Genomic DNA, 20,679 nt, shown 5'->3' with positions numbered 1-20,679 from the left:
CCAAAGCTTTTAGCCACTGAAAACAGGTTCTTAGAGCTGGGAGCACTGGGCATCTTGAGGAGGCGAGGCAGCCAGACCTGCTTTTGTCACTCTCTCCTTCCCTGCTTTCAGCACCCTGATCCTTGCTCGTTGTTTCTGCCTTGCCCCAGCACACAGGGGTGCTCTGGGTGTGCCGCTTCCACGGCCGTAGGCTTTTTCCTTTCCCTGATCTTCACTGATTCACCTCCACGCCGTTATTCTCTCGCTGAAGCTCAGCTGGGCTTGTCTAAAAGGTGCTGCTCGCGCTGGCCTGCGTGTGAGTGATCTGCAGCGGCTCCGGTGTGCTCTAATCCCCTCGCACACACTTTGCCAAGATGTAATACTCCGCTGAGAGCCCGGCTGCGGTGATGTTCTGTTGGATATTTACTGTGCTCTGAAGGACGTGATTTTGTGATGTTTTACAGTGCTTCATTTGGTAGAAGTAGTGACCTCAGCAGCCCCTACATTTCAGCCAGTCGCAATACATCTCTAGCTACCTCACCCACTACCACTGGTCCATCTACCTCACTGAGCGCCCCGTGGCAACCTGCCTCTGCCTGTCCCACACCTCTCGGTGCGAACACTGCTGCGTCAGCCCGCCCGTACACCAGGTAACGGCTCTCAGCGGAGATAACGCTGCAGCAAATCGGCATTTGGGTTGGAAGCTCTGAGTTCTGGAATGGATTGTGGATTGGAAATGTACCTGCACAGGGGAAACCTTGATAAGACGTTCCAGAGTGGTTACGTTGGGCAGTTTCGGTAGTGTGTATGCACCAGGAAGCAGTTCACAGCCCGTGTGTGACCTTCTTCACTCACTGGAGTGGTCAGCTGGGCACTCTTAACGCCCTGGTACGATCACAAGGGGCTCCTCAGGCCGCTCTCGGGTGTTCACTGCACGTGTCTCGGCGTTCATTCCTCCTGCCTGCTCACCGGTCACGTTTTCTAATCATTTTTGCTGCAAACAGGGATGTGAAGCCTAACCGTGAATTCCTCTCGCTTATTCTTCTACAAGATTTTAAACTCTCATTTTCCTCTGTGCTGTTCCCTTCAAAAACACGAGCGCAGAACAAGGAGAAGGAGCTGGCAGTGTTCCCCGGAGGTGGCTGGTCTCGGTTAGCAGTTGAGTTCACTTGCTTTGCTTTCCATTATGTCTTCTCTATTTCAGAGCCCCTTTCAGGCAACAAACTGATTCTGCTGTAGAGAAAAGTACAGAGGGCCTCTCTGCTAGCACCCCCCTAGGTGTAATCACAAACCGTGCTGTGCTCGGCTCTGCTAACGGTATTGCCAATGCTGGTGCTGCCTCCACTACAGGAAAGGACTTCTCAGCTGAGGAAGCCAGGGAGCGCAGAAGGTTAGTGAGCAGAGTGCCGGTGCGTTTCGTTCCTCCTCTGTGACCAGGTCTCCCGTGGTGGCAGCAGGGGGCTGTAAGAGGTGTTTCTTAGGCACGGCGCGAAGTCTCTCTGCTGCCCCTGCTCCGTCCTGAGGTTTTGAACGGAGTCATCGCTGGGTTGAAGGTTAAATTTAGCCTCGTGATTTTCTGCTTGTCCTTTCAGCGTGTCTCGGAGTTTTTCTTCAGTAGTCGTCTCTGCTGCCAATCTCAGTCCCTAAGGCCTCTGTGTACAGAGGGACAGACTGCACAGCAGCCACTTGGAGTAGGTCCTGTAACACAAAGCTCCTCCTGAAAGAGCTTTGGGCTGAGATGCGTTCAGACAAAAATGCATCCCTCTGGTTCTTAGTCCAGTTTGCACATGCCCCCATGGAGACATCTGCTGCCCAAGTCCCCTGGGTCCCCCGTTGTTAGTTTGGGGGGTAACAAATCCTCCTGGAGCACGTAGGTGTGTGACACGGGAACAGATGGACTGCCCTCCAGCAGCATTCATTGCTTTCCTCTGAGGGTGGTGAGGCACTGGAACAGGCTGCCCAGAGAAGCCATGGATGTGTTCAGGGCCAGGCTGGATGGGGTTTTGGGCAACCTGCTCTGGTGGGAGGTGTCCCTGCACGTGGCAGGGGGGTGGAATTAGATGATCCTTAAGGTCCCTTCCCACTCAAGCCATTCTACATGTACGGTTCTGTGATTTTAAGAGTGGGAAAATAGAAACCTGGCATGGTTGGTACTCCTTGAAAGGAAATTTACCTTGTGCATTTAAGTACAGAGCATCGAGTGATCCATATTTATTGCTGCAAACAGGTAAACTTTTGCAAGATCTGTCCCTTCTGATGGCGTGCATGAAATGGCAATAAATAAAATGCAGCGATGAGCTGTGTATTTCTAATGGGCAGCCTGTTCATGGAGTGTTTCCAGTAACTAGATTCTTCTGAACTAAAATAATAACTTCTCCTTGAAATACAGACCGTCCTGAGCGTGGAGATAATGCTCTGTACTCTGATATATTTTAAATGGCCTCGAGCCAAAGGATGTGAAAAGCAATGATGGAAATTATCAGCTTGTAAAGATAAAGGTGGTGGAGCTCCGAGGTGCCATGTAATCTGCAGGCAGCCCCATGACCTCTCTGGTGGAAGGAGGGCATGCCTGCTGCATGCTTCAGCTGCAGTGGATCCAAGAAAGCAAGCTAGGCTGTGCTATCTGGAAAATACCCACACTTGTCAGGTTGTTCAGGCATTTTTTTTCTTTTTTCTAGAGCTAGCTCAGGTAGTGCTCTGAAGGTATTGCAAGGGTTCTCTGTGAACCACATCCATCCACTCTGTGTGCAGGGAAATAATTTGCAGTAGCTGCTGCAGTGTGTCTTTGTCTGTCAGGACACTTACAGTCACCGCTAGGAGTGCCTCTGCGTGCTCCTTGTCATTTTGCTAGGGTCAGTTGGCTTGGTGTCATTTGCAATTGAATCGAGACGAGCTGCCAAAGATCCTCCTGGTGCACAGAGAGATTGTGCAAGAGGACAGAGCGTGCATTGTGCTTGCAGCTCACACTCCAGCCCATTTCACAACCCTATCTCTGTTTTGGCAAGCACAGAATAAAGTTGCGGAAGCTTTAGATTCTTCCCAGGAGAAGTGGTCTCCACAAAGCCCACCAGAGCCTTGGCGCTGTCTCCAGACAGGGAGCTTGACTGTGACTGTACTTGTAAATGCCAAAAAGATCATCTATTAATATCACTGCGTCGGCATTTATTGCCGAATCAGTTTCTATAAATAATAGAGGAGATCTGTTTGTCTCCTGCATTTTTATTAGCGAGCCGTCTCTTGCGAATTATGTTAATGCAAAGGGATCAACACCAGAAAATTCCTCCCACCTTTAATCGATGCTTTGCAGCTACCGAGGGAAAAAACACAGCAATGATGCATTACGGGTGGAGGAAACCTCGTTTGTGGGTGTGTGTTCTACCAGCAGGATACACCGACAGAACTGCTGCCTGCACGCATTGAACTAGGAAACATGGACTTGGAGGAACGGGAGAGGTCACCTAAATGGGAAAAGCTCATTTTGGAAGGAGGCCAACTTCAGGAAAATAAAATAAGAAGGGAAAATGGCAAACAGTTGTCAGGGAAGCACTGTATGCATTTCGGCTCCTGCCGGCAGCTGTTGCAGGAGCATTTGGTCAGCTTCAGTGTTTCCAAAGCTCCGGCTTTCTCTTAGCAACAAAAACACAAACAAGCTTATCTTCTAATATTAGATCGCAGCGATGGCTCCGAAGTTGTAGCCTTAAATTATCCAGGCGAAGCCAAAAGGTTAGAGCAGAAGATTGTGTTAGGTCTGGGGAGGAACGCGGATCAAAGGGCTCAGGAGCGCAGTTGAGCATCCTCTGCCAGCCAGCAGCCCTCGCCCTGGCCCATGGCAGCATTTCTTCCCTGTCTTTTACCTGCTGCACGTGTCGGCTGGCCAAATTGGTCAGCAAACGCTCCGGTGGCTGGAAAATAGCATGAACCATGGCTGTGTCTTTACAGAGGGGAGGGAAGAACAAAAAAGCAAAGGCAGCAGCGCAGCTCGGAGGAATGTCCTGCGGTCTGTGTGCCTGCACTGGCTGTGGCCAAGTGCTGCCTGCTGCTAGGGCCATATGGCTGTGCCAGGCGGCCAGGCTGCTGCCGTGCGTATTTACAGGTACCCAGCTGCACGTTCAGCCTCCCTGCGTTCTGCTGCAGCGCTGCGGAGCGCCGACAGCGAGGGGCTGGAAACGTGCCATCCTCCAGAATCAATAGTTTTTTTTTTGCCAGTCGATTTCTCCTTTTTTCTGGGGGACTTTCGGAGCCAGCGATGAGCGTTGCTGCTGGGCCGTTTCGATGATCTCCTGCCAGCGCCAAGCTGTCTCGCATTGCAAATGTGTTTGTCCAGCTGAGCTCTGAACAACACCAGCTCTGAGGGCGAGGTACAGGCGTGGGGGGTGCTCTGCATCCCGTCTCCATCCCCTGTCTCACGTGGATCCTGTCCCCCTCGGTGCAAAGCCACCGTCCTTTTGGTTTCTGCTCGGTGCAAGCAAGTGGTGGGGATTCGAGGGGGGCCCTGCTGGCTGCAGCCCACTGCCTTTATCTGCATTTATCCGAGATGACAGCGGCCTCTAGTGCCACCCACAGCTCCCTCGCAGAGTTCGCCACGATCCTGCCCCTGCGGTTTGAGCGCCGCGCTGCGTGGCCACGTCTCTCCTGGGAGCCCTACGCATGGAGGCGAGGTGGTCGGGGGTCACACCGAGCTGGGATGTGACTTGTGGCACTGAAAGGAAGGTCTCAGGGTCTCCACGAAGCTTTTCTGGGTCTGAAAAACTGCTCCGGATCCCAGGGCAGATGCAAAGGCCACCATGCAGCCCATGGGCAGCACCTCTGTGCATGATGAGCTTTCCCCGAGCTTCTGAAGACAGGTCCTGAGTTTGAGCTCTCCGCTGTGTAATCACTTTAAAAGGACATTCTGGAAGTTGAAGTCACGCCCGTTTTTGTCAGATTTAGGAATTTAATTTGTCCTTCCTCTTTTTTCCCCATCCGCCTTGTTTACACGATTGCATTCTGCAGTCGGGCGTTCTTCCTGCTGCTCAGGAAGGTTCCAGCCAGGTGGTCGTACTTGCTGTCAGGCCAGCTGCTAGAGGCAGGAAATACATCTCTGCCTTATTTTTTTTAACATACTCTGCCCAATTTTTCAGATAAATCAAGAATAAGAGTGAGATGGGCTTGTTTTCTTAGGGCCCAGGGGCTGGAGGCCGTGCTCAGCCCGGCACCTTGCCCTCTAAAGCTTTCCACAGATTTTTTTTGCAGGTTTTGAAGAAAGTTCACTGACACGCAAGGTAAACGTGCCTGGCAAATATTTCTTCTCTGCTTCACTCCCGAGAGGAATTCATTCTTCATTCCTTCATTCTGAGGATCCAGCTGCTAATTATAGTAGCGTATATTAATAATATATTAATAACTGAATCCTCCTCCACCAGTACTATTAGATGAACAATTTTTGGCAAGTCCTTTTGCCTCGTGATTCTTGTCCTGTCCAAATTCAGAACATGACTCCTGCGGGGTGAGCGCAGATGCCTGATACCTCCGTTAACCTTTATCATTTAACCAAAACCCGTGAAATCTTAGAGATAAACCACAGACGTTGCGTTCAGGGGGTGTTTAAATGTCACTGGAGAGGAAGCGGTGGGTAAAGCTGTGAGCGCTGCCTTGCTGCCACCTTATTGCTGTTGTCAGTGGTGGCTGACCCTATAATCCTTGTCGCTGAGCGGTTTTTCTTCCCTTGGTGAAGGCCACGGGGGAGCACACGTGGGGACACCCCCACCAGGCACCGCGGCAGGGGCAGGGACAGCTTCCCACCCCGCTGCCCAGCGGACAGCAAGAAGTTAAAAGGGCTCGTGGAGAAGCGAGCCATCATCCGGCACCTGCTGCCGAAAGCGTTTTATCGGCCGTGCTTTTGCGGTTAATCTCTTTCAGATAAAGTCGTCCTTTTTTTAAAAGGCTGCTGGCCGAATGACGTGGGAGGGCAGGAATCCTTCAGGCCGTGGGGTTTGCCATGTTGGGACGAGGCGAGGTCGCTCCCGCCGTCTCAGAAAGCGGGCTGCGGTTTTTTTATTTGGGAAAAGGTCGAGGTGTGGGCTGGGGGTCACTGCTGCTGAGCTCTGCTTCCTGTAAGGAAGGCGAGCAGGTGTGCTGCCGCGTGCTCAGCTGCCCCCTGCCTTTATCCAGCGCTCAGGGTTAAGGAAGGGGGGGGGATTTTGGTATTTGCGGAGGAGCCCAGGCTGTAGGTTGGCCCGCTAACTCCAAGCGGGAATATATGCGAGCTCCTCCAGGAATGGTCGAGGGAACGAAGCGGGCACTGCTCGAGCTGACCAGCCTCAAAGAAGTGCAGCTGGAGAGCATGGAGCAAGCAGAAGGTAAAACTGCTTTTCCCCATCCCTGCCTACGTTCCAAATCTGCGCGTGATTCCTCTTTACATCCTAACCAGAACTGCTGATGTTCCCCGGATTTAATCGTGTCTGATAGCCCCTTCCCCTAATGGACCCCAGTCACCTCTGGGTATCAGCACCTGGATGTTCGGAGTCGGGGCATTGACTAACTCAAACATCTTCCCATGCTTCTCAGTGTCCAAAAACATGAGTTAGACTAAAGAACGGACCTGAAATATTTGTAGAGATGCTGTATGGGTGTGCAGCTGGGAGCGAACAGCACAGAACCAGCTCTTCTGTTCATGTCTTTGCTCCACAGCACCGACCCGTGGATGCTACAGGTGGAGAAGCAAAGGAAGCCAGGTAGAGACCCAGGGACTTGTACGGAAAAAGTTTTTGAGCAAGCTTAATAAATCTGCTGTCCCTGGGAACAGCAGACTCATGAAATCGAACCAAAGCCTCTGGCAACTCTAAGAAATTGCAATCTTAGCTCGGTAGGAAATGGAAATCTGTTCTGCATTATTAATACTCGGCGATGTTTTCTGTAATTCAGATGGGGCTGATTCATGGTTTGGATCCCATGGAAGTGCTCGGGCAGCTGCTTAGTGCCTTCCCCACGAGGTGGCAGTGGAAGGCCGTGCAGCCCTGTGCCAAGCGAGCATTTTTCCCAAGGTTTATGTAGTTCAGTAGCTGAATCCTCCGTATTGCCGGCAAGTTCGTTGGGTTTTTTAGTTGCAAAAGGTAATTTCCCAGATATTCGTGTTTTTGTCCAGTGAATTTTAGTCAAGAATTTCCTGCCTTGTGTACCAACTAGCTTTTGGGAAAGCTGCTGTAGGTTGAAAGCTGCTTGAGGTTGGTTAAATGTCAGATTGTGTTCCCTGACTTGCTGCTTACTTGACAATGAGAGAGAAATACTGCGGGAGGCAGAGCACTTGCAGCTTTGTCTGCGTTTCGTTCATCAGCTGGCAGGAGATGGAGTTTCATCCCGCTCCATTTCATGCAGCAATTTTTTTTTTAAAGCGAAGATTCAGCCTCTGAGGACTGCAGACACCAGCGCACCTTGTGCTGTGACGCAGTGATAAACTGCTCAGCGTGGTGTGTTGGCACCCGATGTCCTGTGCTGAACACAAACCAATTCCAAAGTATTCCAGCCTGGGAAGCTTTGCACTTAGGACAATTACAACTAACGCAGTCAATTAACTAAAGCAAAGTTCAGTAGAGAAAATGTGTTGCTGGCCAGCAGCTTTGTTTGCAGAACTCTTTGCTTCTGTCTTATGGAAAAAAAAATCCTCGATTATTGTTGTTGTTAAACAACCTTTTCCCTTTTTCTGAGAGAGCTGCAACAGCCGAGGGTCACAGACCGGTGGTCACCCAGACAAGGTGGTCAGCTCGAGGAGCGTGATCCCCGTGCCGTTTGTTACCATTTCACCAGGATGCCAAGTGATATTAATTAATGCAAGGGGATAACACTGATCATCTAAAAGCTCCCAGCCCAGGTTCCATCTCCCTGACTCAGTAGGTAACAGGGCTGCTGCCTTTTCCTTCCTCACAAAGGAGAAGCCGAGCACCTGGAGCAGAGAGCAGCAGCACCCCTGGGTCCGTGCTTGGAGCACTTCTCACTTCTTCGTGTTGCAGCAGCTCAGCCTGTAGAGGACTGGCGCTGAGCTAGCTGCTGAGGGGATGCAGCAGGAGAGGAGCAGCTCTGCTTTCCGAAGAGCATGGGAGGAGATGAACACGGGCAGATGGGACACACGCAGGCGCTGTATGATGGGAGGTGTTCCTAGAGCATCAGCTGCCACGCGTGTAACCTCAAACCATTGTAAACATCACATCAAAGCGTGAGTTTTGAGGAAGGATAAAGGGTACTTGTTGTTTTGATTAGCAAGTGACAAAGATCGCAAGGCTCTTAATCTCTCGGATCAGCACCTGAACGTGTTGAGCACAGCCAAGCTGTTGCAGATAGAGAATTTCATCTTGTGCTTGTTAACCTGCTAATCGTACTGTAAGCAGATGATTGAAATTCAGGCCTTTAAACTTCCACGAGCTGAAAATTCACAGTCCAGATTGAAACACAATGACAGTTCACGACAGCCAGGCCTAGCATGAGGGAGAAAAGCAGAGGCCTGAAAATGGGGAATGCTCAGGCGAGCCTTCTCAAGCCAGCTGTGAAACGCTTTGAAGAGTGTGATCTTGAAATCTCGTTATCCCTTTGTCCTCGGCTTATTAAATGACTCAGCATTGTCTGGCTGTCTCTCCCCTCGTTCCCAGCTCCAGCATTTTCAGAGCCTGACATGTCATCCTCCTCTCCTGCCTGTTGCGTGGTCTTGTTAAATTATGGTCAGACAACTTTTTTTTTTTTGTGGCAGCTTCTCTAAGGAGTATTGGCAGTAGCTGTGGGCTGATGCAGAGGACAAGTTAGCGCAGGGATGGATACAGGGGAGAACAGAAACCTGTTGCTTGGTCGTGAGTGCAGCAAGGTGTCTTCTGACTGTTCCCGTGTACCTGTCAGTGCCTGATCTGCTGCTGCATACAGACTTTAGTATCTAACTTAAGAAATCGTATTTTGGGAGCTACTGTCAGCATTGTTTCCTGCAAAGCTTGCTCTTGCTGCTCTTCCCTCCCCCGGCTTATGGATAGTTTCTTAGCTAGTGGCAAGTTTCCAGCTTGTGGGATTGCATTGCTGGGATGCTGTACTTTTCCAATTGTTTCCAGGGGAACTGTATCAGTTCTTAAGGCTTTTGCCGGGCGTTTTTCTCCCTTTTTTCATTAGACCTACATAAATATCTGTAGGATTTTTGAATTTACTGCAGTGTTTAGGACAGCGAACGTGTGCTCTTGAGGGAAGTGACTTCAGCTGTCAGAGCCTGAATGACTGCATGGCCATCCCTGTGCCGAACGTGCTGTTTGCCTGCAGGAAGCCAAAGCTGTGCCAGCTCCTCCTGCCCACGTTATCCCGAGCTGGAAGCACCAAAAGTCTTCTCCTGGCTTCTGAGAACATGGTGGCTGTAGCCTCCAGTAATTCTGGTTACTGAGTGGAGCATAGGGTCGCTCCCAGAGTAGAAAGAGGATTTGGACTGAGAAGAGAGAGGAGTCGGGGGGCAGTGGAGAGGCTCCTGCCCTCTCCATGATCTCGTTTGTAACACCAGCACCAGGCATGGCCCCAGTTCTTATCCAGAAGTGCTGTGTTTGGAGGGACCAGACACCTCGAGGTACTGTCTGCCAAGCAGCAGCCCTTCTTCCTGCGCTTTATGGGAACGGGGGCGTGCTGGGGAAGGACCTGATGGGGCTGGGGCAATCCCCCGTGGCCCCCTGCAGCTCAGGGCTGTGCGGCTGCAGAGCTGCGGTGTGCTGGCAGCAAGGCAAAGCTCCCCGACGGCTGTGACAAATGGGCAGCTGTGGCATTTAATGAAGATTCAGCTTCCAGATCTGCTCCGAGCATTGACCCACGCCGGTGACTCTCTTGTAGGCAAATGCTTTCCCAGTGCTGCGTCACCCGGGTATGAAAATGTCAAACTTGGGGACGTTTTCGGGGTTCTTGGCCTGCCCTCCCTGCTGCAGGTGGCTCCCCGCTCCCCCGGCGGTGGATGGCGTTTGTCACGAGTGCTTCAGGTGAGAAGTGCTCGAAAGAGTTCAGGACAGAAAGAAAGGAGAGCGGGGTTGTGATGGGATTATCAGAAGCCTCCGTGTTTCGTGGAGAAATTCATCATAATCCTGTTACCTGTGCACCAGTTAACACGGCTCGTCATTGCCCCGTGCTCCGGAGGGGTTTCTCTCCACAGCACGATCTTATTTTCCCTGGCACAGGTTCTCCTAGGGACAGACCCTTGTATTCCTGCCTTACCAGCTCGTGGATCCAGGTTTCCTTTTGCCCTGTTTTGAATCTCCCTTTCTGTCAGAATTTTCCTGCTGCTGCTGTTGGTGTGAGGTGGTGATGAGCAATTCGGGATCAACCTTTTTGTGGCAGTGTCCTCGTTAAAAGAGTTAACAGTGAAAATTGGCATTTTCTTGAAAACTGAAAGAATTAAATGGAAGCTGGAGCAATCACTCAGTTCCCAGCTCGTTTCTAGCTCACACACGAACCAAAAGCTTGCAGCTGCCTGGTGGCAGCAGGACACGCTCGGCTCTGTCTCTGGGAACTGTAAACTTCTGCAGTGGTTTTGCAGCCTCTCACGTACGCATCTCCAACAATTTATATGCTGCTGCTGGTTCTTGCAGCCGAAACTCTGAGAAAACGTTTCTCAGAGAAAGCTTAGCGCAAGGAAATGCAGTGCACGGGGCCACTTCTTTAAAGATCTGCACGGACCACGTGATGTTTGCTGGAGTTAACAGGATGCCGTGGATACCGCACTTCATTAAGCAGTGCGTTTCTTGAAATAATTAAAAACTCTGTGGATTGTTTACAGGCTGCTTTTGCTGTTTGTTCCCTTCAGCCTGCTGCGATCTGCAGTTTTTCTGCTTTGGAGAGCAGTGCATTGCTCTCCCTCTGCCGTTTAGCCCAGCCTTGCTTTGTGGCTGCATCAGATCTTGCTGTCTCCTTTCCGTGAATTTGTTCTCTCTTTCCTCCTTCCCTCTCATTTAGCATGCTCCAGTAGCCTAAAATTCAGCTGGTAAGCAAAGTGAAGCTTCACCCAGATTTGTAAAATCTGTCTTTACCTCCTGATGCCGGCACCACCACCCCGAATAAAGGAGACAAAAAATTCCCCTTGTCAATTAGAGCAAAACTGCGGCTGGCTTGCCAGCAGGTGCGGTGTCTGTGTTTGCTCTGGAGATGTTTACAGCACAGCCACCTTCCCTCATCGCCAGGGGAAGGCTGGAGCTGCTTACTCAGAGAAATCGGCAGTGTCCCTGTGCAGTGGCTCTGCTGATTTGTATCAGAACAGTCCTTTAGCTCAGACTTGTAAAATGGCTTTGGGTGAGCTCCAAGCTTTGGGGAATTGTGTAAATGGAAACCAAAAGTTGGTAATCAATAAAGGCTGCAGCCTGAGCTGTGCTGGTCTGACTTGCAAAATGTGCTGGAGATTAAGTCACTGTTACGGGTGAGGCATGCAGAATTGCTAATGGTGCTTTTAAAATATTCCCATCTTTCTATAAATTCTGGAAGCACAGAGAAAAAGGTCTGGGATAATGAAGGGATAAGAGACGAAACATTTATTCTCTTGCTGCATTCTTGCTGTGTCCATGCACTTGGCCGCCTTTACCCAAAGCTGTAGCTGAGCACTGAAGGAAGGGAAACCCTGCAGCAGCCTCGCTGTGCTCCTGCAAACCTGCTGCTTTGACCCTGCCACAGAGCCACAGGGCTCCCAGTGGGCACACCACACCTTGTTTTAGCTCAGCTGGTGCTGAGCTGCTCTCCATGGATTTGTCTAACCTTTTTCTGATCCATTTGGAAAATCTGCCTTGTCCTCTCCTGCACCCTGTGCCAATGAGCTTGGGCCTTTTTTTGCTGCATGCAGAAGTATTTCAGCTGCTCGAAGCACGACCTCGTGGTGCTCACACGTACCAGGAGTGTTCCTGAACAAGCACGGTGTGGCTCTCTGCATACGTGCTGTCGTATGAGCCAAATTCCTCTCCAGGCAAAGGCATGTCTCATTTTTCATCCTCCAGCTCCCCGATTCATGTATGTAGCTCCTGCGCTCCTGCCCTGTCAGTGAGAACTGCTGAATCCTGAAATCCTAAAGAGCACAAGATGCAAGTTCTGCTGATTCAGAGCTGCTGCAGTGCCCTGGCCACCTGACTTAGCCACAGCTTTACTTGGTTTCTACCTTTCAGGATTTTTTTTTTTACAACTGCTCTGAACTTAACTCGTGGTATATTTTACAAATGCGTTCTTCCCGCAGGTGGCTTATTACTTGGGGATGCTGTGCTAATAGCAGCAATTCTGCTTGTGTCAAAAGCTGCAGGAAGGGCTGATTGTTCCCTTAATGTGCCATTACCCGGGTAGCCCATATGCACAGCATAAAGGGGAGCAAAAGAGAACTTCTCCTCTGCAAAATTAGGAGTTGCATAGCTTCCACACATCGAATGGCAGGTTGTTTTGTTCGTGAAACAGCAAATTCTTGGGAGGCAATCATCTCTCTGAATTTTAGGCACTTCCAGCGTTGGCATATCCATCACAGCTAGTGTTTCTGTCTGGATAATCAATGGGAAGAAATGAGCTCCTCTGCAATGCATTCCCATGATCTGTGCTGGAGGCTCTTTCTGAAGGTGATGAATTGCACCCTGGAAGTGCAGTTCGGTGAGTCTGGCCAGCTCGGATGTAGACATCTCCATCGCAGCCAGCTCCCAGAGGATGATTCATCTCCTCTACAAGTCTGCAGCGCCGGCGTCTCCAGCACGGACGATCCTTCTCGCTCTCCTTATACTCTGGAAACCTGGGCAGGACACGCAGGGGAGTTCAGGGCACGATTTAGCGGGTTGGATGCACCCAGGTTTAGGTGAGAAGACTTTGTTTTATCTGCCCCGTTGGGGTGTGAGGTACCCCATGGAAGTACCTGCAGGTAATCAGAGCACCCCCCGTTACGTGGTGTGAGTTTCCCTGCTCAGCAGCGGAGGGCAGCGTGCGTTTGGCTGCCAGCCATGAGCCAGCTGAAATCAGTGCTAAGCACACGATCGTGAAGAGATGGATAAAAGCTGGGGGGGGGGGGAAACGATTTTGGAATGATCCACCCTCTGGGATTCGTTGGGTTTTGTCGTAGTGCAGCAAAGTCAGTAATCTTCCTAATAAATTGCTGGATCAGATGAAAAACCCGTTCAGCCCATTTCTTTATAGGTGGAAGTGGCCTGGAGTGGAGAAGCCAGGAAAAGAATCCGAGGAAAAATTAACGGTGCTCCTTGATAGGTCCTTATCCCTCTCCTGGCTAATTACTCTGTGAACTGATCTAGATCTCTGATATTCTGTTAACCTGTGGCAGGGACAGACCTACAAAAGAACATTTCATTTCAGACACTCGTTCTTGAGGCAGTGTTAATAACTGTTCCCCATTAACCAGCCTGGAGAGTCCAAGCTAATTAATCTTCCCTGAGATGGAAGCCACTCCACCAGGATGGAGAGCAGTCTCAGCGCTGTGCGATCTCTGGCTCTGCTGGGGCACTGCCGAATTTCTCTCAGGTTCCTCCACAGTCAGTGCATGTGCAGAGAGTTCAGTTCCTGTATTTTCACGTGAATAATTCTGAAATCTCACGGGTTTAATGAAATCTAGTGGTGACAAGATCTCTGTTTTAACTGGATGCTTTTCCGTATCGAGGGACTTGGGTTTCTCCGGTGCGTGGGGGTCAGTGCTTTCATTTCTTAACTCTTTCCCAGGTGGTTTTTCTTTGTAAGACGCCAGCAGTTCAGCCGGTTTCTAGTGTGATGGGTTTCATATTGATGAAGACAGCAGATTGCAGGAATATGACCGTGAATATAATGACAGGAAGGAGGGTCTGAGGAATGTGCCAGTGCAGGATTTCTGTTCTTGAGATCTTAATCTGCACAAGAGGTATTTTTTTTTCCTTACGAATGCAGTAAGAGATGAAATGGAGCAAATAATCTACTAAACAGTTATACATTTTTAACAGAAAGTGTTCGATGCTAAAGAGTTTATTTATAAAGAGGCTGCAGGGAGAACGTAATGTGTGCATTTGTGTGTCACATGTTCATAGCAAAGTTGTCCCAAAGCAGAAGACAACATTAGTCTTGGTAGATGGAGCTAAAATTATATTTGTCTATATGAAAAAAATAATAATATCATGACTCTGGAGTTCACAGAGACAGGAAGGCAGAGCATCTGTTTTTATTTTAACATCTTCTGCCTTTTTTTTTTTTCTTTCAGGTCATATCTGACTCCAGTACGGGATGAGGAAGCAGAATCACTGAGAAAGGCACGATCCAGACAGGCTCGACAGACTCGCAGGTCTACGCAGGTAAAGAATGGCAATTGTCATGTTCAAGTGAAAGATGAAGAGAGCCAGTGTGCAAAGAAGCAAGATTTCTTTTGCTAGTGTACTGCTACTTACTACAAGGGGCTTGTCTGCCCTGCCAGTGTTGGAGAAATTCTGGCAAAAGTTCACCCAAGCAGTTATTACCAAATACTCCTCTAAGCATACACAAGTGAGATTTCAAAGTTCTCATTTCTGCAGTATAGCTGCCTTTTCGTTTGTAGCTTGATCGTGTATATTTGGGTTGCTTTGACTCATTTATTGCGTAGATGCACCGAGAAATGTGTTAAAGGCAACACAGTGCTTTTCTTGGTGTTAGCATGAAGGCGAAGCCCAGAAACATTCGCCTGGCCAGGCAGAAGCCTGCTGGGCATCCTCAACTTAGTATCTGAGCTGGAAGACTTGAAATCTACCTGCACAAATTAAAGAATTCTCACTCTTTCTCTCTAGGGTGTGACGCTGACAGACCTTCAGGAGGCAGAGCGAACCTTCAGCCGGTCTCGGGCAGAACGGCAAGCTCAGGAGCAGCAAAGTGAGAAAGCTGAGAGCACTGAGCCTGCTGAGGACAGCAGTGAGAGGCAGGAAACCCGGTCACGGTGGAGCAGAAGTGCAGATGATGAGGTGATCCTCCTGGCCTTACGTCTCCTTGATTGAGTTAATGAAACCATTTAGGATAGCTGACACAAGGAGAAATTCTTATGGGGTCCTCTGTTTATTTTAAGGGGGGCAGACTTGCTGGAAAGAAGTAATATTGAGGATTATCCCCACCTCAGAAATCTGCGTGAGGGGTGTGGATATGGAGGTGTAAGATTTTATCTCTTCCTTTGCTCTCCACTGAGAATTTTACCTTTCTGCCTTGCCAGAAAATAAAACTGTGTAGATCATAGAAAGTGAGGACTAAGTCAGTGATCCTAGGCTTCCCGGCCATGGGAAGGTGCTCTCATGTTATAGCTGTACAACGCTATTAACATTTGTCCCAGTCTGATGGAATGAATTATACTTGATCTGGTGGATAGAGATGATCGCTTCCAGCAGCAGTGAAGAAAAAAATTACGTTCTATAAGATCACTCAGTTACCCGAAGTCCCAAATCCTTTTCATTCTACTAACTTTTTGTCCTGTTTGTTTACAGACTGTCTATCGGCGATTAAGGTGCCCAGCACAACCAGACAAACCTACAACACCTGTATCTCCTTCTACGTCAGCACCTCTCCTTTATACAAGTTCTTACCTAACTCGAACAAATAAGTATCTAGGTCTTGACTCTGTGAATCCAGCAGACTTCAGAGGTGCAGCCACAGTGATGGAGAAAAATGGTACGTACCCAGCAGAATGAAGGAGATTCAAAGCTCAGGGTTTTTCATGGGTTTTAGAACTTTGTATGCAGAGAATAAGTTTGCTTGTTGTTCTGAGGGGAGAGGTATGGGGAGCTGCTATCTCATCAAATAAATATTATTTGTTTAAATTGAAATCTTGATGTAGGATACAGCCTATTGCTTGTAAAAGAGAGGGATAGAAGTCTTCCGTTTTTGGCTAAGAGACCGTATAACATGAATCCATGTAGTGTTTAGATCTTAGAGCTTGGGGGGAGCAATTCCACTACTACAGTTTGTCCTGAGAACAGAAGTAAGCTGTGATGATCTGGGAAAAGCTGACAGCTCAGATATCCTCTCTAGTCTCTGATAAAGAAAGGTGTGTGAGTAGCCGGATGTAGTAGGGCACTGGGATTCCGTTTCATTTTAATAACTTCTTTGTAATATAACACAAGCCAAAATGACCTTGATCAGCTTGAGAAGAACCCCGGTGCCTTAGCAAAAACGCAAATGTAAATCACTGAAACCAAAGCAGTCTTTCTTTGCTTGGCTAGAGTGCGAAGATCCAGATTTAGACGACAGATCTTCAAACAAACAGTCGATCCGAGAGAGGAGGCGGCCAAAAGAGAGGCGAAGAGGCACCGGCATCATTTTCTCAACAAAAGATGTGAGTTTGAGTTCCTCAGAGAAGTAAAACTCATTCTGTAATATTCAGGGTGAATTTTCTTCCAGTTCCGAGCTTCAGATTTTTTCCAGGTCAGTTGATTTCCCATTAGTCCTTCCCTCTCCAACTCTATTTCAGACTGGCACTTCCAAAGGAATCACGTCACACTTTGGCCCATGTAAAATCCAAGAAGCAGGCTCCGAGAGGCCTGCTCTTGATCACAAATCAGTGTGATCCTTGAAAAACTGTGAAAGAGCCCACATGGGAGAAGAGAGATTAGAAGTCTGGTTTCTTTGGAAGAAGGAGGTCTTGAGCCACTGGAAGTATTTTTCAAATTCCTTCAAGTCCAAATTTGGCTACACTTTAGGCCCCCTAAAAGGATGACAGTGAAGAATAAAACCTGTGTCTGGATCCCCTACCCAGCACCAGAGAACACACACAGCATATAATGCAGAAGAGCTGGCTGTGTCACAGTCATTTCTTTTTGTTCTGGTTTCAAAGAGATTTCTTCAGTCTGAGGGAAGAAAGGCAGCCCTCCAAACCTTGGTTAGAGGAGGAAAGAGCGTAAGGTACAATTCTTGCACAATACTATGAAAAATCAATGGTCTTCCCAATGGCAGACACAGATAGTGTTGAGTCTTTGGAGTTGCGAGTTGACAGGACCCTCCTGGAACATCAGAAAGTCCATTAAAAGACTGGTTGCAAACACCCCTTTTGACTATTTTCAGATGATTCTGGCATTTTTGCACATGTGCCAAGTGTAATCTTTTTTTTTTCTTTTTTTTTCTGCTTATTGTTTTCTTTGTTAAATGCTTTTCAGCTTGCCCAGTTATCTACAGGCTCGTTGGAGCGATGTTACTAGCTTCAGAGCAGAAGAAAAATCACTTCTCAGAGTTTTAGTTCATTTCTCTGTTATCTCTATATGAAACCACAGATACAGCCTCTGAAACGTCTTGAATTCAGTGCTGAGTCAGGTGTGATGCCGTGGTAGTTTACCATTGCTCTGTGAACTCCTAGAGCCTGCCATGGAGCTGTTAGGACGAGGGTTACAGAGGCAGCATAAAGTGCAAGCTGTCTGGGGTGGCTGCTCTTTCCTTCTGAGGTCTGTGTGAAGGGGAGGACATTATTTGAAAGTCAATATTTTGTCAACATTTCAGACACGTAGTCATCTCAAGTGTCACAACATTTGTTCCCCAAGTAAATTAGGTGCATTACTCCCTCTCCTACCAGGTCTTGAGGAGCATTCAAATCACAGTAGCAGTCTCTAGAGAGTAATGCTTTCTCCACTACTAAGATGCTGCAAATGGCCATTAGTTTACCAAACATTATCAGATAATCAGCCAAAAGCAGCTAGGCAGGCAGTTATTTCAACAGAATTGTTCACAGCTTTAGCATCAATTCATAAGCAATACATTATGTTGCTGTGACAAAAAAATAAATTGCTGTTTTCAAGGCTGCCTAATTATATTGTTTGCTTTTCATCTTAGGATGATGATGAAGTTGATGGAAATGAGGAAGTGAAGGAAACTCGGGTAAGTGAAAACGTATTTCTGAATAGTCGGTGCTTCACTCCTGAGGGTTGGTGGCTATAAGTCTTCTGTGGCTGTACTTCTGTTCACCCCAGAGGTTCAGGCTCTGTGCAGCAGCTGAGCACAAACCGGGAGGTGGCTGAGTAGCATTTTCCGTACTGATTTCTCGTCTGAAACATGCTGAATATCTACAGACTGGCTTAGGTTCAAAAGTGTGCTGTCTGCAAGCTGCATAGGCGGTTCTTAAACCCAAAGGGACTGGAGCAGAATCAAGGGTGCGTGCATTGTGGAGGGAGCTGTCGGAGCGGCAGCGTCCAGGGAGCGAGGCTGTCAGGTGTCCTGGGGGAGGCGCGTGCCTGTAGCTCAGAATCATCCTGACGCTGTTAGTTTGGGCAGTATGTTTTGTGTTTCCCAAATCTGCGCCCTTGTCTCCTCCTGGATTTGTTTCCTTGTGGGAAATTGTCTTGCCAAGCAACACATCAGAGGTTGTTCTTTGTTCCCCTGTTCTTGCAATAGTCTCTGTCGTCCTTTGAGGGCCTTTCTTTCCTTTCATAATAATTGCCGAGTCCTTCCAAATTGACTTGGTCTCTTTTGTTTCTGTCTGTCTTTGTCTAAAACACATTTAAGCCTGACAACATGACTTCCTCTGACAATGTTAAAGCTAAATACATTTCCAAACTTAAAGCATGTTGTGCAGGACCTGGGAAAAATAGTAAATTTAAGCTTGTGTAGGGGTGAGCCTGCTTGTTGTCACATTTAATCTTTGACAGAAAACATTGAACTTAGAATAGCTTTCTCACGTTCTTTGCAATTCAGTAGTGACCGAAGGATCATTTTATTGAAAACTTAACTGGTTCTTTGCTGAAAGTTTTCCATAACACTCCTTAGGGTATACTTTTGTTTTTCTTAGTGCTGCACTTGGTCAAAATGGGGCAGAGTCCTGTAGCCAGAGACTCACGTGGTGCTCGGATGGCTCTTAGCATGTACTTGTCTTTCAGTGCCAGCCTTTGCTTTCCCAAAGCTTACATTGCAAATGTGAAGCTGGGGACATTTCTTCCCACAGCGTGCACTAGACGGGGAGCACCACCTGCTTCAAGAGGCCTAGCTCTTCCCACAAGAGTTTCTGTTCATACTGGTACGCAGTTTTGTTGGATTTTCCACTTAAATGGCTGAATCTTTCATGCAGTGTCATCCTTAAAACTGTTTTGAAATGTTGGTCGTCTTGCCATGAGACTGAAAGGGGTGTAGTTTGTAATGGATAAAAAGTAATGGTAACAGGGACACCTCATTTTCAGGAGTTGTGTTTTGGGCTTGCTAGGAGTGTCTTGTTCTTCTGGGAAATTGTCCCCAGTAAGCTAAATTAAGACAAAAGAGTGTGCGAAGCTGCAGGTTTGGAGGCATCTTCGAGTCTGATCCTGATGAAAACTCTGAGCACAGTCTGCATGACTCTTGTAAACAGGTAAATTGCACTTCCAAAGAATTCACCGTACGCTCCCAGAAGTTCAGGGTCACCCAGTCTCTTACAGTCAGTGATGTTGTCTTTCCCCAGACTAACAGCAAGGAATCCTTTTGTCTGGTACTTCCCACAATTTTCTTGTGGGTTCCCATCTAACAGCATGGCGACTTTCCATCGGTTCCCCTGGCCCCTGTTGCTTTGTGGCAGCAGTGCCCCTTTTCTTCTTAGGACCTTGCACATGTTAGATCCTGGCTTAGACTCTCCTTCCACTGGCGCCCATCCTCCCAGCCCTCTTGTTCTTATCCAGTTTCCAGTTTATTTTCTTTCCTGATCGCCTCCAGCATCATGTTTTCTTGATCACTCTTCCCCAGTTTATTTTACGTGCAAATTGAAGAGATTTCTGTGCTGCTAACTGCCAGCCAGGTTGGCAGGAGTCACTGAGCAGCTACTTGTTTCAGTTCTAGCAGCAAGGACAATTAATAATCATTAATTTATCAATAGTAACTTGCTGTTCTGGACAGGTAGGTGCAACCAACAGAGTTGTGAGCTTGAATTCACTGAAATGCCCTATTTTAGTTGCAGACCCCCACAGATTCCCTGGAGTTTGAGCAGATTTTTTTCCTTCCCGTGTTTATATCTTGGCTGATATTAGAAAGATTTTCATGGGAGCCAAGAAAGGCCCTACTTGAATTCCCTCCTCCAAAATATGCGGCGATGGAGCTGAGCGAAAGAAAGGTAGATGCAGTTTTTTGAAAAGGGAGAAAATACATGTTGTTCTAATTCTCAGAAGTGGATGAATTATTTTGGCCGAAACTTATGAACACCAGCGTGGGAAACCAGCCCAGACGCTTTGGCTGAGTTTTAGGCAACTGAGAGCAGTCTCGTAATAGGATGTGTCAGGCAACCTTCATATGTTTTGCTACCAACCCCGCCTTTCTCCTTGTGATGTAGACTGCTTGAGTACACTGTGGAAAGTTGGAAGAGTAGACAAAGTTTTATTGTGGAATAAATGTTCAAGGGCACAAGGGCTTTAGTTGGAAAAAGCCTCTGGGGAAGCAGCTTTAGGAGGTTTTTTGGTTTTTTTTTGCATGGTTCCATTGGGAATAATATGTAAAGGAAAGAGCCTTTGTTCGGTTTGGGCAGACCTGAGCTCAAACCAGAGATGAGAAAAGAGTTTGGCCTCAATCTAGTCTCCATTTCTCAGCAAGTAAAAATAATAAAATAAAAATAAGAAATATTTGCAAGAGTCTCAAGGATCACACGAGCAGTACCAGGCTGAGCACTGGGGATGGGCTTGCATTAGGGAACCTCTGCGGCTCACAACAAAGCAGTGACCGAAATATTACCGAGGATTCAGTCATGGTGAGGCTAATGAGTATGAAGACCGTGTGATCAGTCCAGGTGCAAATCAGTGCAAATCTAGCTTGGGATGCAGCATTTGAAGGGTGATGATGAAGACTAAAGAGAACAGT

At 48.1% G+C, this 20,679-nt stretch overlaps 1 protein-coding gene across 9 annotated transcripts in view; it reads left to right on the top strand.

Moving 5' to 3' along the window:
• Positions 1 to 20,679, top strand: part of PPP1R12B (protein phosphatase 1 regulatory subunit 12B) — a 112,656-nt gene that overhangs the window by 53,252 nt on the left and 38,725 nt on the right. For 6 of the 9 annotated variants that reach the window (XM_084497639.1, XM_084497641.1, XM_084497645.1 and 3 more), the window contains 7 exons: positions 444 to 629; positions 1,184 to 1,369; positions 14,141 to 14,231; positions 14,697 to 14,867; positions 15,378 to 15,561; positions 16,113 to 16,225; positions 17,710 to 17,754. In XM_084497639.1, the coding sequence (XP_084353765.1) occupies positions 444 to 629; positions 1,184 to 1,369; positions 14,141 to 14,231; positions 14,697 to 14,867; positions 15,378 to 15,561; positions 16,113 to 16,225; positions 17,710 to 17,754 (976 nt within the window). The remainder of the gene's footprint in view (positions 1 to 443; positions 630 to 1,183; positions 1,370 to 14,140; positions 14,232 to 14,696; positions 14,868 to 15,377; positions 15,562 to 16,112; positions 16,226 to 17,709; positions 17,755 to 20,679) is intronic. The other 3 variants (XM_084497646.1, XM_084497647.1, XM_084497648.1) reach the window with 3 other exon arrangements.

This window comes from Aythya ferina (genome assembly GCF_964211825.1).
Source record: "Aythya ferina genome assembly, chromosome: 25".
NCBI classification, from domain to species: Eukaryota; Metazoa; Chordata; class Aves; order Anseriformes; family Anatidae; genus Aythya; species Aythya ferina.
The sequence above is the reverse complement of the archived record's forward strand: the minus strand, read 5'-3'. Positions and strand labels throughout refer to the sequence as shown.